This window comes from Protopterus annectens, chromosome 15.part0 (genome assembly GCF_019279795.1).
Source record: "Protopterus annectens isolate FY-2018-M chromosome 15.part0, PAN1.0, whole genome shotgun sequence".
Lineage (NCBI taxonomy): Eukaryota > Metazoa > Chordata > Ceratodontiformes > Protopteridae > Protopterus > Protopterus annectens.
In genome coordinates this window covers 69,824,930-69,843,035 of record NC_056749.1, presented here as the reverse complement: position 1 = coordinate 69,843,035, position 18,106 = coordinate 69,824,930, and the positions used below count along the sequence as shown (strand labels likewise).

The 18,106-nt window shown below is 39.4% G+C and overlaps 1 protein-coding gene across 1 annotated transcript in view; it reads left to right on the top strand.

Moving 5' to 3' along the window:
* Nucleotides 1–18,106, top strand: part of LOC122789787 (homeodomain-interacting protein kinase 4-like) — a 104,092-nt gene that overhangs the window by 61,754 nt on the left and 24,232 nt on the right. Inside the window, exons 3-4 of the mRNA XM_044057229.1 lie at nt 1,969–2,057; nt 3,056–3,181. Of these exons, the coding sequence (XP_043913164.1) occupies nt 1,969–2,057; nt 3,056–3,181 (215 nt within the window). The remainder of the gene's footprint in view (nt 1–1,968; nt 2,058–3,055; nt 3,182–18,106) is intronic.

Here is an 18,106-nt window from a genome sequence, read left to right as displayed (position 1 = left end):
TTTCCCAGATCACCAGGTGTAGCCTGTAATTCTGTGTGGGTGCAGTCTATGCCTCCAGCAATTTATGGAAATGGATTATACCATAGAAATTCCACACCGTGTTTGCTTTCTCCTCTGTGGTGCATGTAAATCCACTATGCACCCTCACATTTTCAGCATGGCATCAAGAAATGGATGGATCTTTCTTGAGTCAGATGCCTGAGATATCTCCACTGTGTCCTTTGTTGGTCACTGAAAGGTCCGTATCGCTAGTATATGTAAATCCACACATGCTGTAATATCCACTGTAATAGGTAATCTGTGTCTCCCACAATCCTGTGCATAAAGCTAACATATCTACCAGCTCTTGTATGAATTTGCTACCCCTATGATACTGGTGTACAATGTCAGTGTCATAAAGACCATAAAATGTTAATTGCAGTCAGATGATGTGAGACCCACGAGGCAGGCAAAGAGCACCACCATAGCTACTTGTAGCAACTATAACCTGTTGGATATGCATGTTGCCTAAAACTGCAGCCATCCCTAACATATTTTGGATATGAATCTGAGCTGGCATAAAGTGTTTACTTCCATCTGTTTTGCTTTAACCATCCCCTCCATCATCTGAGTTCATTAGTACAACTTGGGCCATGTAGGAAATAGAGCCAGAGCCAAAGCTTCTGTATCACAGGACTAGTTATAGCACCATAATGCTAGTCCTTTTAGATGAGTCCGGGTACTTCTTTGGCTTTGTAAACTACTCCCATTTCTTCGACCATTTGATTTTCTGTCTGCACTTAGTCTCTTTGTAAATAAATATTTGTGCTCTTACTTCTTGCTTTGTACTATGTCACTTATGATAGTAAAACATGGTCACTGCATTACACAGGGTAATCATAGTAAAACATGGTCACTGCATTACACAGGTTCTAGCTTTTATAAACTAGATCCGATTGTACCCTTCTTTTTATGATACCGTTACCCAGTTTCCTGTCCAGTAATGGACTAACATTCAACCCTTCCAATTATCTAAAGGATGATGTCCCTTTTCAGTGTACCCCAGACAAGTTGGACCTCCCCCACCCCATCATCACTACTAGCCCTTTTAGTCCATTTAAGTGTTCTTCATGGTAACCCTGGATCTCCCACATTCAGATTAGCTGGTCTCAGCATTAGCATCACAATCGCACCCACCTATAATTTCTACCTTTAAAACTGCCTTGCACACCACATTTATACTTTCCCTCAATTTTAATAAAGAACAATCCCTTTTCCAACTTAGAATTGTACACACATACACAAAAATCCCCTTCTGCCTTTTGTCTGCCAAGGTTCCAACCACCCCACCCCCCCAGTCCAGAGCTACCTGCTCATGTGCTATCAGTATTCCAGTAGAATCCTCCCAGAATGGTATTCCTCTAACCTGGTACTTGCTAATAGTACCTCTTTTTATTTGTTATTTTTTGTTTTTATTGCTGCCTACTTGCCTTTTTTTGCCTACTCATACCAGTTCCATCTGCGTTGTGTATAGACTTGCATCTCTTCTTTCTCACTGCCCCACCATCTTCATTTTTCTGCTCCTTCTGTTCCTAGTTTAAAGTTCCTTCCTCAGGAATGGACTGATCAAGTAAATGTTACTGATGGTTCCAAATAAAGATATGTGTGTGTGTGTGTGTGTGTGTGTGTGTGTGTGTGTGTGTGTGTGTGTGTGTGTGTGTGTGTGTGCATACATCCATATGTGTGGATGTATGTGCATGTGTGTGGACACATGCATGTTTGTGTGTGTGTATGTGTGTGTGTCTGCATACATCCATATGTGTGGATGTACGTGCATGTGTGCACACATGCATGTTTGTGTGTGAGTGTGTGTGTGTGTGTGTGTGTGTGTGTATATACACCAGAGGAGCAGCTACTAGAGTGCAGCATGTGTCTGTGGACATAAATATAGCTTAACTTTATTCATTTTAAAATGTTTTTTATTTGTAGCAATGATTTAAGGAGGCCAAGCAAAGCACTGAGACAGAATGGACAGAGGACTTTTCAGCAAGCACTGCTTCCACTACAACAACTTAGAGGTAAGTGTTTTAACACCTATAAAAGAGGCCAGTGCAAACTTTGTCAGATGTGTGAAAACTGAACTTCATAAAACTTAGCCTGTCTTTTTGCTTCAAGGGTTAAGATTCCTGCTTTTAAGTTACTTCTTCAAGGAACTTTACATCATTTGTTTCCTGAACATCCTGTACTTATGGGTCACTGTTATTTTTTTCTAACATACATTTTTTTCTCGACAGTCATGGCCATCCTATGATATTGGGCTACAGGCTTCAAGAATTTAGTGGGATTAGCAGATATTTATAAATTTGCATTTCATTTTTTTTGTTCAGTTTATGGAGCTGGTCCATGCTAGGAACACTTTTGTACTTTCTGAGTTTTATTTGCAGATGAATGAGATGGCAATGGGGGATACTTTTGCACCTTTTTGTGCCGGCCTGTTCATGGGTATTTTGAAATGGTTTACATTTATAATTACTAGTCAATTAATTTTTTGACTTAACAAGAAGCCGGATAAGATTCCTTGATGACTGTTGGCTTGTTTGGCGGGGCTAAAGGAATGAATTCCAAATATTTATTAACACTAGAATTAGCTAAAAGGGTTCATTCAGAAGTACTGCCACCAGAACAAGTCAGCAAACACATTACTGTTTTGCAGTTTAGGCAACATGTATTAACTAGTAAGAGGGCGGAGTGTGCCCTCATTATAGCTCAGATCCATGTGCGTAAAAAGTAAGAGCAATGCACTCCACCGGTCATGATCCTATTGCTAACATGGAAGTGGAGAATCACTCTTTGCTGAAAGTGATGTCTGAAAGCTCATACTAGTCCAGAAACTATACAAGTTTCAGGAACAACGTTGCATGTTTCTGCATCTATTATATTGCCACTCTGAAGCTATAAAAGATAGTTTTGTCTTTAAAAACTACATTTGTCAAATTAAAAAAAAAATAGTTATGTTTTGTTTTTGTTGTTTAATTTCCTACAATAATTTTAATGATTTTTTTTTTATTTGATTCAGGTCAAAAAGGGCACCAGCATGAATTTAACTATGGACAAATTATTCAGTGCCCTGAAAACCACCAGCTTTTTGTTGGTAACCTGCCATATTACGTTACTGAAAAAGACCTGAAAACATCTTTTATAGGTAAGTTGGCACAACTGTCTCTTGTAGTTTTGCATGTAATAATAGTGCAATGCATACTGTAGCATTAGTACTTGATTTATTACATGTTTTACTTCAGTCAAATTATCACGTTTTACTTCAGTCAAACAGCTAGAGTGTGAAATACATGTAACCCAGTAAACTGTAAACCGAAAACTGGGTGGACCGATTTTCTTGTATGAAGCTGCATGTTGTCTTTCCATGTGGGCTAAATGTAAATAGTGCCAAGATTTTTTTAAGTAGGACAGTCACATCAGTACTGCGATTAACTACAATAAGGTGTCACCTCATACCAAATTGTCATTTGTCATCATATGTTTCATTCAGTTGACACATTGCTTTGTGCAAGTTGTCTTTTATGAAAATGATTCCCAGTTGGAGCTATTTTGTAACCTTTATTTTTGAATATGCTTGGTAATATAAATCACTCACTTCGCAAGAATGAAATCTTTTGATAGCCCATTTATTTTTATTTAACATAAAAATGCATCCATCCATCCATCCACAACCCCTTTTGCATATTTGCAAGTATTGTTATTGACTTTTCACTTGTATAGTTACTGTTTATTCTGTTTGGTAAGTAGGGTGACTTAGTAATAAGAATTCTAATGTGTGGATTACTTGTTGGATGGTCAGTTGCAGGGGTGTTGATACATATGGTCATTCAGTGACCGTTTAGGATAATATATTCAGGGGAGATATTTGGGATTTGTATAAATCTATATCAGTTCCTGTACTGAGGTGTTCTAAACTCCTTCACAGTATAATTGTGGGTTGGTACGATTTGTACATTTGAACACTAGATAGGGACAGAGCTACAAAGGTTTCCAGATCTGCTGTAGATTGTGGAAGATGAATTTGGCTTTGTTGTTTTCTTCGGGAAAGCAGACTAACAGGAACAGAAGCATGCCTCTTCTCCCTTCCTCAGCTTTTAATTCAGAAAGTAGAGAAAATATTTATTATGAGGCAAGGTGAGGAGAAGGATGCTGTTTTCCCTCCTGATGATGTTATATCTGTGAACTTGTGGGGTTCTCACACAAGAAGATGCTAAAAAGTTCTGTGCATGAAGACATATCTTTAGATGATGATCTGAAAATCCTGGCTGTTTTAAACATCTCTTTCAAAAACTTCTACTTATACGCATTTATCCTGCCTGATCTACTCTGACCGGTGTTTCAGTTTGAAGATAGACTTAACTTAAACACCTGACTTATCTTAGCAGAACATCTCTCCATATATGACCCACCATGCCCGGGTATGCTGAAGACAATGCTGAGTGGCTTGCTTAGTTATCCCAGTGAATGGCTTGTAGAGGGGAGCTGGAGCCACTGTTCACTCATTCTGTTCTGTTTCTTCCACTATCCTCTAATTTGTGGTTCATGCACAATGGAGCTAAGGGGGGGTCCCACATTATGTCAGTCTAGCTTGAGTAAGCGTCCCTTCCCTTCTCTTCTGTAGAAATAGGATAGTTTAGATGCTTGCTTCTTTGACTGTCCCAGTCTCCACTTACATGAACTCCCCCTCCTTCAGGGGGCCTTAGTGGTAATCTTTCTGTGTCTTTGAGGTAGCAGTTTCCCTGTTTGTGAGGGTGGCATTCTGACACCCTGTATGCCTTCCTTGTGTTAATTTCTGGAGCTCATTGTCTCCCATCCTTGAATCTCCATCACTGGACTGTTTGTTAAGGATACCTGCTGTGGATGATGTCCCACAGATGTCCCACTGGGTACTTGGGTACTCCCTCAATGACTAGTGGCAATATATTAGCATGGCTAGCTGCTTCTACCTGCTGATCCTCAGAATTGTCATGCAGTGTCTTCTTGCCTTGGAAACTTGTTTCCTTTGCCTGATATCACTTTCTGTACAAAACTCAGTTTTACTTATCTTTGTTTGTGTATGCATGGAGCTTCCCAGGTCATAGCTGTCCTTAGCTGCTTGCAACTGTCTTGAGTTTCCTGTCTATGAGAAACAGCAACTGGCTTATTGAAATGCCTGAGGTCCCTGATGTCCATAGGAGAGCACAGTGGATTTCCCTTCTCATGGTTGGACCCTGTGTAGCTGAGATGTGATAGAAGCACCAGGTATTGCGAATTTCCTCTAAATGAGGTTAGTCCATCATCTGTCTGCCTGAGACCATTGTTGGGTAGAATTCTGGGACCTCTGATGGATCCAAGGGCCTACAAGCTAGTCTCTGGGCTGCATTTTGGCCCAGGAGTTTTATTTTCCTTCTGCTTCCCTTTTCTAAGCCTAATGTATAGTCCAATTTTACTGTTTCCCTGGTGAAGATATTGGTGCCCTTGCCCCTACAAGTGGCCCCCCTCTTTTGGAAGCTTCTGCATCTGAGTGGAGTCCCTACAGTTTGATCATTCCATAGGAATGTGTTTCTTGAACCTGTCTCTTGAATATGCTGTATTGGCATTTTTTTGTTAAGGAGGAGAGATGACCACTGAGACCAGACCAGGACTAGACTTCCAGGGATTTGGTTTTCATAGTACAAACTATCCAGAATTTTCATAATGTTCAGATTTTTGTCTCATATCTTTGACTTGTTCCTGGTGCTAAAGCAGCAGGCCTAGGCTGCCCCCCCCCCAGAATGTCTGAGCTGATGTCAGCTGGTTACTCCAATCCTCTCTTGTGGTCCCTCCAGCACCAATGTTAATAATCAAACCTGGGTTATTTGAAACACAGTAAAGGGTGTATCCCTCTGTGCTTTGGGACTGATCATAGTTTCTATTCCTTAGCCTAGTCTAATTTTTTTTTCTTTTTAAGGAATTAGTTCTTGCATTCTGACCTTCTTTAAAGACTAAGGATGGATATGGACTACTTGCCTTTATATGGTTTAGGAACCTTACCTGGGCATGGCCAGGGATGTTCCCTTTCTCTCTTATGGGCAACTTTCAGCTTCAGTTAGTAAGTTTATGGAGAAATTGGCCAATTTCTGCAGACATTACTTACTGTTGGCCCTGTTGGGGCATCAGTCCAGGAGAAGTGCATGTCTTTTTCATGGTTTCTGGAAGAGGACAGGATTGGGTGCCAGATTCAGCTATTTAAGAAGTCTGTCTCCCCTGGAAAAAACTTTTGCTTGGAGATTCTGTAGTGCTCATTCTTCTAAATTATCATGGGGTGGATTATCACTCCTACTTCCCTGGTAGTTGTACTGCATGGGATTCAGCCCAACCACAGGACCTCTCAAGGAAGGGCCAGGATGTTAGCTATAAATAACTCATGCATTTTTAGCACAGAGAACCTTACTTGAATAGTCATGAATACCCTCCCACCATTTCTGGGGATAGGCAGTATTTCCAATTGACAACTGACCTTTGCTATTGAAATTCCCTGTAAGCCAGGAAGCCATATATCTGTGATTATTTGTTAGCCACAGGGTTGTCATGTCACCATTTCTCTATGTGTATGGTGGGTGTTGATTAGTGACATGGGATCAGTTAGCAGGTGTAGGTAGGAAATGAGTTAGCTAATGTAGCTGATGACTGACGTCACATGGCATATATTACATGTGCCATGGACAGTCTCTGAGCATGGGAACTACTAAAACAATCCGCAGTTCATACAGCCTTCCTCGATCTGGCCAAGGACTTTGATACCATTCCCCACTCAGGAATCATTGATAAACTAACCAAGCTAGGCATCAACCCCTATATCACTAGGTGGGTTGCAAATTGGCTCACAGATAGAATCCACAGTGTGAAAACAGCGGATTCCAAGTCAGACTGCCAACCAGTCACAAGTGGAGTCTCACAGGGATCGGTCCTGGGTCCTCTCCTGTTTGGCATCTACTTCTCAGAAGTCCAGACCAACACGGAAGGACTCTGGCTGACCAAGTTCGCAGATGAGTGCAAGCTGGGGGCCATTATTAACTCCCTAAGTGATGTAGACATCCTACAGAAAGGCCTCACCGAGACCAATAACTGGTGTCAAAACCATGGCCTTAAGCTTAATGCTAAAAAAATATGTCGTCATCCCCTTTGGGAAAAACTCAGTTCCCACTAATTACCACATTGATGGGAGCCCACTGAACACTGAAGGCATTATAAGAGATCTGGGGACACAGGTTGACAGCAACCTCTCCTTCGACCATCACATTGCCACTGTGGTCAGAAAGTCCTTTTATGTGGCACATCTCATTACCAAGGGTTTTGCATCCAGGAAGAAAGAGGTCATTGTCTCCCTCTACTCTTCACTCATTAGGCCAATCATCGAGTATAATGCCCCATTTGGCATGTACCTCACTAGACATATACAACAGCTGGAAAGGCCACGAAAGTACCTCACAAAGAGGATCCTAGGCCTTAAGCACATGTCCTACATGGACAAACTAAAAAACTCCAGCTATTCTCTGTCTCATATTGTCTACTAAGAGGCCATGTCTGACCCAGCTCTGTTATAAATGCTACATCTAAAGAAATCCCAATCTCTTCACACCACACACTCCAGAGACCTCAAGCTCATTACCACAATCAACAGAACATGCTGGAGGGACAAGTTCATAACCAAAAGACTGCCCATACTCTGGAACAGACTTCCCATACATGTCAAGTAGAGCACCTCATTGGCCCTCTTCAAGAGAAATTTTGATGAGTGGATGAGAAATTGAAAGTTCACCCTGGAGATCACTCCAGTGGCTCTACCTGATAGATGCACTGGGAACTAACATCAGGCGGCATGATGCCAGGGTACTTCTATGGGCTAGGCTTGTAAAGGCTCCAGGCCATTAACCTAGTACATACCTATGAACCTACAATCCCCTTAGGTTCACAGGTTCAAGGCTGTTTCTCAGCTCAATCATTTGCAGCCTAGCCTCATTATCCCACCTGCAGCACCTTACAACATGAATGACTACTGCCTACCTACCATGCAGATAATAAACCCACTGTTAAGGCCCATCAAAACAGGCCCTATTCATAGATCAGCTGATATGGTAAGAAAGTGTGTGTGCCATATTCATATTTGATTCTTTTATTTTCATCTTCAAAATCCTGAAGGAGAGAGTCTTATGAGCAAAATAAGTAAACTGTGTGCTTATATCTCCTGAACTGCAGACATTAGAAATATCCAATTATTTTTTCTGTCTTGTTCCTCATAACCTGGGGGCTGTTTTCAGAAAAAAAAAAGTTGTAAATGACTTGCCAGCTGTAATGCTTTTTATGCTTTGCCCAACGTGTGTCTGTGGCACCACAGTCCTCCAGCACTATCATTGCACCATTTTACAGGTGCAGTAATTTACAGGCTGACTTCTTATCACACCTTACTTCTCCAAGGATTACAATTTGGATTTTCATTCCATAGCAAGGAGGATGTTTTGCTACAGGTTCTACCCAGATTATGTTCACAGGAGCCTCCAACCAATGTCTAAATAAATAGTTTGCTATTTTATTACACATCATGGTGCTCTGATTGTACAGTGCAGTTGTATAAATACTGCACAGTTTTCTGCAGTAGGAGACCCTCCAGTGCCCCCTTTTGTTGGTTCCATGTTTGTGTTGTGTTGTCATGTTGCTGTATTGCAGATGGATAGAAATGTGCTTGCCATGTGGGTATGGAGGTCGCCATGGAGATTATCAATTCTCATGTGAAGATCAAAAACTGCTTGTGGAAATGGCTAAGTAAGAATAATTTGCATTTGGTTTCTACTCTGGCAAAGAAAACGAGCTGCTGCACAATGTACATGCCCTGCTACAGGACAAACAGCTGTATTCAGTGTGTTACGCTGTGACACATGTCAACACAACTGCATTTAACTGAGTGAAGAAACCACAAAAAAGGGTAAAGTGCCTCAAGGAAGTCAAAAATCAGTAAATCCAAAGCAAGAACTCAGAGGCACACCATGGCAATCAAAGCTGACTTTATTGTAACAAACAACACAGGAGACCAGGTCAATAGTTAGCGCTTTCACATCTCTTAGAACGCTTCATCAGACTATATACCTAGATCATTGATTCACATTCTTATAACAATTGTTATCCAATAGAAACACAAATAACATCTGACATCATATCCTGTAATGCATTTCACATTTCCTTTATCTTATGTGAAAACATTTAAAGTCGCATTCTAAACAACCCTAATAAACATCTTTAACATTAACGTACTTCATTCCTCATCTTGTACTCATGTATAAAATTGAATGTATATGAATGTAAAGTGTATTATAAAAATATGAATACAAATATATATATATATATATATATATATATATATATATATATATATATATATATACATATAAATATAAACTATTTATGAAAATATAAGAATATAAAAATATATATGTATCAGCAAAACACTGAGTACAAGCATCTTGCTTAAAAATGCATATTTATATATATATATATATATATTTGACATGATATAATATAACTTGATGTAAAAGGGACATTCACCATCAGTTATTAAATTTCATTCATGTCAACATAATTTGGGGCCATATCATCAAAAAGATATATGTATCAAAAACTAACATTAATTTTATCTAATTAAAATGCAATAATTATTGATATACATACTTTAATGCTTATATGGTCTATCAGTGAGGAAGGGTTTGAGGGAAACTCTGTCATTAAGTCCATGGGTCTTGTCTTCTTGCATCCTCATAATCAATTTAGCTTCTTGTTTTTCAGCAAAATTCTTCAAATTACCAAGCCTAGCTGTTCTATTTACTAGCTCCATGAAGGTAAACTTAAAACTGTGTGTCATGTCATGGGTAATAATATGTCTTACTAGTGCATTAGTGTCATCTTCTCTATTCATGGCATATATATGCTCCCTCACACATTCACGCAGACTTCTATTTGTTTTCCTCACATAAAATGATTGACATTTCTCGTATACTGCAAGATATATCAAGTCTCTCATTTTCAAATCAGCATACAATTTAAAAACATATTTATATCCTGTATCTAGGTGGTTGAAAATTTTCTTATTCGACATATAGCTACATTGATTACATGATCTTCAAGAATAAGTACCCTGTCTAGCTGATATGACAGCATTCTGTTTCAATTTCTCATAGCATAGCAAGCATTTCAGAGACTTGGTGTTCCTATAAGAGAACTGGGGACGCTTACCTACTATATCTCTAATTGTATTGTCTATAGTTAACATATCCCAAGTCTTATAAAATATATCTTTGATTTTGTTATTATTAGTATATGGTATTGTCACTCTATTGACCGTCTGTGTTAAATTCCTTATTTCATCTGGACTATTAATATCATTCTTCCCATATATATATATATATATATATATATATATATATATATATATGTACTGTTGTGACTTAAATGTAGTACATATAGGTCCTTTGTTAATTGTTAAACTAAGTTATATTTTGCTGTAACGCATACAACCTGGTCCCACTGGTTAAAGGTTCAGTTATACCTGAAACTGCAACATTTTTTTCTGTCCTGATCTAAATCCTTTGCTCTGTTGTAGCGGTTTGGCGTGCACGTGGGCGTACTAACCCTCGGCGTCATTTACCAAGAGTGTAGCGCTACTCATAGGCTCACCTCAACCTGGAACTCTACTGCACCTATTCAGCGTCGCTGAAGGCTCAGTAGATTCTGGTCCGACTAGCGAGACCGCGAGGTCCCACAATTTCTACAGTATCTTTGTAACAGCGCGTTGACCTGCTCAATCGCTGAACCCCTATTGCAAATCCTGTCTTTTCACCTAACAGTAGTAAATCATTTACTGGGGACGCCAGATTTTAGGCCTGTGTAGAATGAGCGTGGGGGCAAGGAATTCCTACCCCAACATTATTTAAGTGTGTCGAGCTCCTTAATCTCTCAGCCCCTACAGATACTGAGCCTCATTCTACTGAAAGGTAGCTTTTACTACTTGGATGATCTGACGATTGGGGATGCCAGATTCTACTAACTGCTAACAAATACAGTAGCTCACCATTACATGGAACATTTGTCTTGGACCCTATACTTGAATCTTATCCTGTTGCAAGTGTCTATTCATGTAAAATGATATACCTGTTATTCCTCATTACTGTATGTTCTAAATTACCTTTATTGTTTTCTTTCTCCAATGTTTAATGTTTTGCACCTAGTATTTCAGTGTTACTGTTGTTTTAGAAAAGCTTATCCACTGTTACTACTTTTGCTTCCAGCTCCTAAGCTCTATTCACTCACTATCTCTCTCCCTTATTACCTTTTAACAGAGTGGTCAACTGTGTAACTAAAGCAAAACTTCCTTCCTGCCTACCATCCTTCTGGGAACAGAAGAACCTCAAAACTGAGCCCATATCTTGTACTATCAAGAGGCACCGACTCACTTTGAGAATTTAAGTATGCTACATTTCCTTGCTTGACCAGACTTACTGTATTTGTGTATCTTGGGTTAAGCACCCCTCCTGTACTTCCAGCAGCCTACATATTCCCCCATCCACATTATATACCTCCATTTCATTTCTATCTTTATCTACCTCAGCTATCCTTGAGTGTTAGCATACCACACTCCTTCCCCCTTCCCCTTCTGTACTTAGCCCTCTACTATACTGTCTGTCCCTGTAACCATACATCTTGCCACTAGGTGGCACCTTTACTACTGTTCTCCGGTGATTTCCCTTTCTCCCACCCTTATGCTTATCTTCTGCCTTCACTAACCTTTCTTACCTGTCCTCTAACTGTAGCGTCTTCCTAAACTGCTTCTTAACCTAACCTCTCTTACTCTACCTTCATTCCTCCTACTCCGGCTCCTCTATATTTCTATCTCTACACATTAGATAGCTCAATAGTACATTTACTCTATACTACTGACTTACCTGTTTGTTTTTCCCTTTCTCTGATTGTTTCCTGCTGAACTCCACTCTCTTGTGTCTACCCTCCGCCCTGCTTGGCTCACTCCGCTCCCCTCCCTGCCCCAAATTCCACCCGCACCTAGCACCTCTACATTTATTCCCACATAACCACACCCACCACATTCTGCAGCCAATCATAACGTACTCCTCTCTGCCCACTCCATAGTCAACCCCTCCCACTCACACCCTCTCTACTTGTAAACTTACCTATTTTAAACAGTCTCTTACCCTTCTCAACATGTACAACACTCACCTTCCTCTCCTACTACTAACTCTTCTAACTATTCTTTCCTCCACCTACCTAATAACCTACTATGAGCAACCATTAAATCCTAATGTTAACATTCCACATAGACACACCCTAACTACCCCCCATCTACACTCACAACACATCTTAGTCTAACATATTGCAACACATATCTTGAATCTAAATATCATCGTCTCTCACATATCAAATACCTTATTCTTAGACACACAAAATACTTCTACTTCTTTAAGCCTTCACAATTAACTCACCTTATTCATAGTCTACAATTACATGATGGGGACATCCACCCCAACCCAGGCCCAAAAACCTCAACAACATTCCCTAACTCCCAACAAATGAAAACCACTCCTACACCAGATTCTAAACCTCCTAAATCTCTTACAATAGCTCATCTTAACATCCTTAGCATTTGCAACAAACTCCCAGCTCTTCATGCCCTTCTAGAAGTCCAACAATTTGACATTCTCTGTCTTACCGAAACCTGGCTCAAACCCTCAATAAAAGATAATGAAATCATCCCCCCTGGCTACAACATCCTAAGACAAGACCGTCTTAATAAAAAAGGTGGCTGTGTAGCTATTCTCTTTAAATCTGGACTGGATGTTAACAAATCAGCCCAAACCCCTCCATATGACACTAACGCTGAACTTATTATTTTGAAACTCTCCCTTAACCCACACAAAACTATTAATATTATCTGCACCTATCTTCCCCCAGGCAACAACCCCCCCATATTAGAAAACCTACTTAACTGGTTTGCTACTAGTCTTCCTCAAGAAACCATATTACTAGGTGACTTCAATATTGATTGGAATGTTTGTAACCAAACTAATCCATCCACCCTTATCAACCTGCATGGATTCCACCAAACCATCAACTCCACAACTAGAACAAATAAGAGCAATAACAAAGATACCATACTTGACTGGATCTTGACAAATAGTCCCCAACAAAAGTATTCAACAGGTACCCTCCCAGATGACCTTAGTGACCACTCTCTCACATACATCATTAGGCACAAAACTCACCTAAAACCACCTCCCCTAATTTGTTTATCTCGCAGCAAAAAACACTTTGACCCTCATCAGTTTCAAAATGACCTTAGCCTGGTTAACTGGTCTCTTCTCAAAACTCTCCCAATTGATGACGCTGTCAACCACATTAATAAAACCTTTCTTACTATTTTAGATCAACATGCACCCATGCGATCTATTTGCATGAAACATAATACAGCCCAATGGCTTACAACCAACACAAAACAGCTTATTCGTAATAGGAATAAGGCCTGGTCTCTGTGGCGAACCTCCAAAGACCCCATTGATCACCTTAGCTTCAAACAAAAAAGGAACATGACAAAGTTAGCTATCATAAAAGATAAAAAGAACTTTTACACCCAGCTACAGCAATCCTCCCACCACCATCCACATACATTTTGGAGATCTATTAACACACTTCTTTCCCCCGGAAAAGTTGAAACTCCCAATCCACTTGGCTCCTGCCCTGACTCTCCCTTACAAACAGCTAATGCTTTCAATAACTTCTTTACGTCTACAATACTTAACCTGGCCAACCAACAAACACCTGACCCCTCTTTATTAGGTAGCCCAAGCTTCACTCCTCCACTTATGCAACTTAAACCCACACCTACCTCCTATATTCTAAATTTACTTCAAAAACTTAAAGCTTCTACCCCATCAGCTGACAAACTCCCAGCTGAATATCTCCAGCTAGGTGCCAAAGCAGTTGCCTACCCAATCTCTATACTAATAAACAGAACCATAACAGAAAGTACTGTACCTTCCCTCTGGAAAATCTCACACATCATCCCCCTCTTCAAAGGAGGCGACTCATTTGAATACTCTAACTACCGCCCTATAGCACTGCTATCTCCTATTGCAAAAATAATGGAGAAATGCATCCACAAACAGTTACTAACTCACCTCCTTTCTAACAATCTCCTTGCTAACTGCCAACATGGCTTTCGTCCTTACCATAGCACCACCACAGCCTTATTATCCTTTATTGACTCCATTAATATTAACTGTAATAGCAATCTTCTTTCATCAGCATTCTTTGTAGACCTGTCTAAAGCCTTTGATATGATGAATCACCAACTCCTCCTACATCGCTTAAAATCGCTCTCTCTCGATAATCTTGCCTTAACTTGGTTCACTTCCTATCTTCAAAACCGGAAACAAGCTGTTTTATGGAACAATAATCTCTCTGAACTTCTGCCCACCACCTTAGGGGTCCCTCAAGGCTCCATCTTAGGTCCTCTTTTATTTTCCATCTTTATTAATGACTTGCATCTTGCCACACCCATAACTACTTGTATTCAGTATGCTGACGACACCACCATCATTTGCTCTGCCACAAACCAAGATGACCTTCACTACCTTACCCAAAAGACATTCACTACTATTGAGTAATGGTTCTCCAACCACTGTCTTCTCTTAAACCCTAAGAAAACTAAACTTCTCCTCTTCTTACCTACACACCTGTCTCCCTCTATTAATCTCACAATTACATCTAACAATGGCACCCTTATATCTCCTGACCAAACAACCAAACTATTGGGTATTACTATTGACAACCTACTAAACTTTGATTTTCACATTAACTCCAGCATAAAAGCAACTAATAGAAAACTAGGTTCTCTTTATAGAATCAGAACTTTCCTAACCCCTGAAGCAAGAACTACCATAGCAAGAACACATCTTATCTCCACTTTACTATATGCTTCCCCCATTTATACTAATCTATCTAAACATAACATTAATAAGCTCACAACAGCCTACAACAACATTGCAAGATTTGCCACTGCCTCTCCATATAAAACACATCACTGTCTGAACCTCTCTAACCTAGGATGGCTTGAATTACCCCACCTAATTCAGTACTATCAGCTTACAATTGCCCACAAAGCACTTTACCACCCTGAAAACATACCCATGCTCTCCACCCTTATAAAACCCTACAACAACTTAAAAGCCCTACGCTCTTCTAATAAAATACTGATTCAAACTTCTCTTGCAAAGAATACAGCAGGTGACTCCATATTTTCCAACTCAGTTGGTAAAATCTGGAACCAACTTCCTCTAGACCTTATAGCCCAGACTTCCATTACACTATTTAAAACTAAACTAAAACTCTTTCTTACAAAACACTGGCTTTGCTCTTGCATTAATCCCAGTTGATCTAGCTCCTCTTAGACCTCCTATTCTCCCCCTTTATCCCTCATACTTTCTCCCAAATCTATTTCTTCAATTTATTTATTTTTTTTCCTTTTGACCTGAAATATGACTATCTTAACTAAATAACTTTACTTCTCTAGTAACACTCTTCTTAACTTTTTTAAAGAACTTAATTCTTCTCTCCCTTTTCTTCCCACATCTGTACTTAAATAATTTCCTTGTCTCTCTATCCCCCTTTTTTTTGTAACTTCCTGAAATTGTTGCTACTGCCTTTCTTATTTGTTATTTATATCCTTTTTTGAGTTATAACCATTGTGAATTTTGTATGTTCTGTTTTGTTACCATGTAGTAGATAGCGGAACTTTTCTCCTCGGGCCTCCACTGAAAATGGACTTGTATCCAGTTGGACTAGCCCGGTTAACAAATGTAAAATAAAAATAAATAAAATAAATATATATATATATATATATATATATATATATATATATATATATATATATATATATATATATATATATATATATATATATATATATATATATATATATTTATATATATATGGCTTTCCACTTGCATTTCTGCTTGTGGTCCCCTCTTCTACCATTATATTAATCTCTCTAGAAGAGTAACCTCTTTCTCGAAATTCATTACAAAGGGTACTTAAATTCTCTTTAAACACATTATCCTTGCTGGTTAATCTTGATACTCTTAGCACCTGACTTTTTGCTATATTTCTATAAATATGGGACGGATGCACACTAGCGCAATGCAATAATGTATTCTTTCTGCATGTCTTCCTAAACATTTCTGTGTGAATCACATTGTCATCTTTTCTTATGAGAACATCTAAGAATTCTATCTTATCATATGATGTTTGGGCTGTCAATGACAAAAAATGTGTAGTTCCATTCATGTATTGAATGAACTCCTGGAGAGTATCTTCACCTCCTCCTCATATCAAAAAATATCATCAACAAAATGCCTGTAATAACGTATGTGTATTATATTGCGTGTTCCTCAAGAGATAGGTGTGGTCCCAGTATGCCATCACTAAATTATATTGCGTGTTCCTCAAGAGATAGGTGTGGTCCCAGTATGCCATCACTAAATTATATAGTGTGTTCCTCAAGAGATAGGTGTGGTCCCAGTATGCCATCACTAAATTATATAGTGTGTTCCTCAAGAGATAGGTGTGGTCCCAGTATGCCATCACTAAATTATATTGTGTGTTCCTCAACAGATAGGTGTGGTCCCAGTATGCCATCACTAAATTATATTGTGTGTTCCTCAACAGATAGGTGTGGTCCCAGTATGCCATCACTAAATTATATTGTGTGTTCCTCAAGAGATAGGTGTGGTCCCAGTATGCCATCACTAAATTATATAGTGTTCCTCAAGAGATAGGTGTGGTCCCAGTATGCCATCACTAAATTATATAGTGTGTTCCTCAAGAGATAGGTGTGGTCCCAGTATGCCATCACTAAATTATATTGTGTGTTCCTCAACAGATAGGTGTGGTCCCAGTATGCCATCACTAAATTATATTGTGTGTTCCTCAAGAGATAGGTGTGGTCCCAGTATGCCATCACTAAATTATATAGTGTGTTCCTCAAGAGATAGGTGTGGTCCCAGTATGCCATCACTAAATTATATTGTGTGTTCCTCAAGAGATAGGTGTGGTCCCAGTATGCCATCACTAAATTATATTGTGTGTTCCTCAACAGATAGGTGTGGTCCCAGTATGCCATCACTAAATTATATTGTGTGTTCCTCAAGAGATAGGTGTGGTCCCAGTATGCCATCACTAAATTATATTGTGTGTTCCTCAAGAGATAGGTGTGGTCCCAGTATGCCATCACTAAATTATATTGTGTGTTCCTCAACAGATAGGTGTGGTCCCAGTATGCCATCACTAAATTATATTGTGTGTTCCTCAAGAGATAGGTGTGGTCCCAGTATGCCATCACTAAATTATATAGTGTGTTCCTCAAGAGATAGGTGTGGTCCCAGTATGCCATCACTAAATTATATTGTGTGTTCCTCAAGAGATAGGTGTGGTCCCAGTATGCCATCACTAAATTATATTGTGTGTTCCTCAAGAGATAGGTGTGGTCCCAATATGCCATCACTAAATTATATTGTGTGTTCCTCAAGAGATAGGTGTGGTCCCAGTATGCCATCACTAAATTATATTGTGTGTTCCTCAAGAGATAGGTGTGGTCCCAGTATGCCATCACTAAATTATATTGTGTGTTCCTCAAGAGATAGGTGTGGTCCCAGTATGCCATCACTAAATTATATTGTGTGTTCCTCAAGAGATAGGTGTGGTCCCAGTATGCCATCACTAAATTATATTGTGTGTTCCTCAAGAGATAGGTGTGGTCCCAGTATGCCATCACTAAATTATATTGTGTGTTCCTCAAGAGATAGGTGTGGTCCCAGTATGCCATCACTAAATTATATTGTGTGTTCCTCAAGAGATAGGTGTGGTCCCAGTATGCCATCACTAAATTATATTGTGTGTTCCTCAAGAGATAGGTGTGGTCCCAGTATGCCATCACTAAATTATATAGTGTGTTCCTCAAGAGATAGGTGTGGTCCCAGTATGCCATCACTAAACTGGC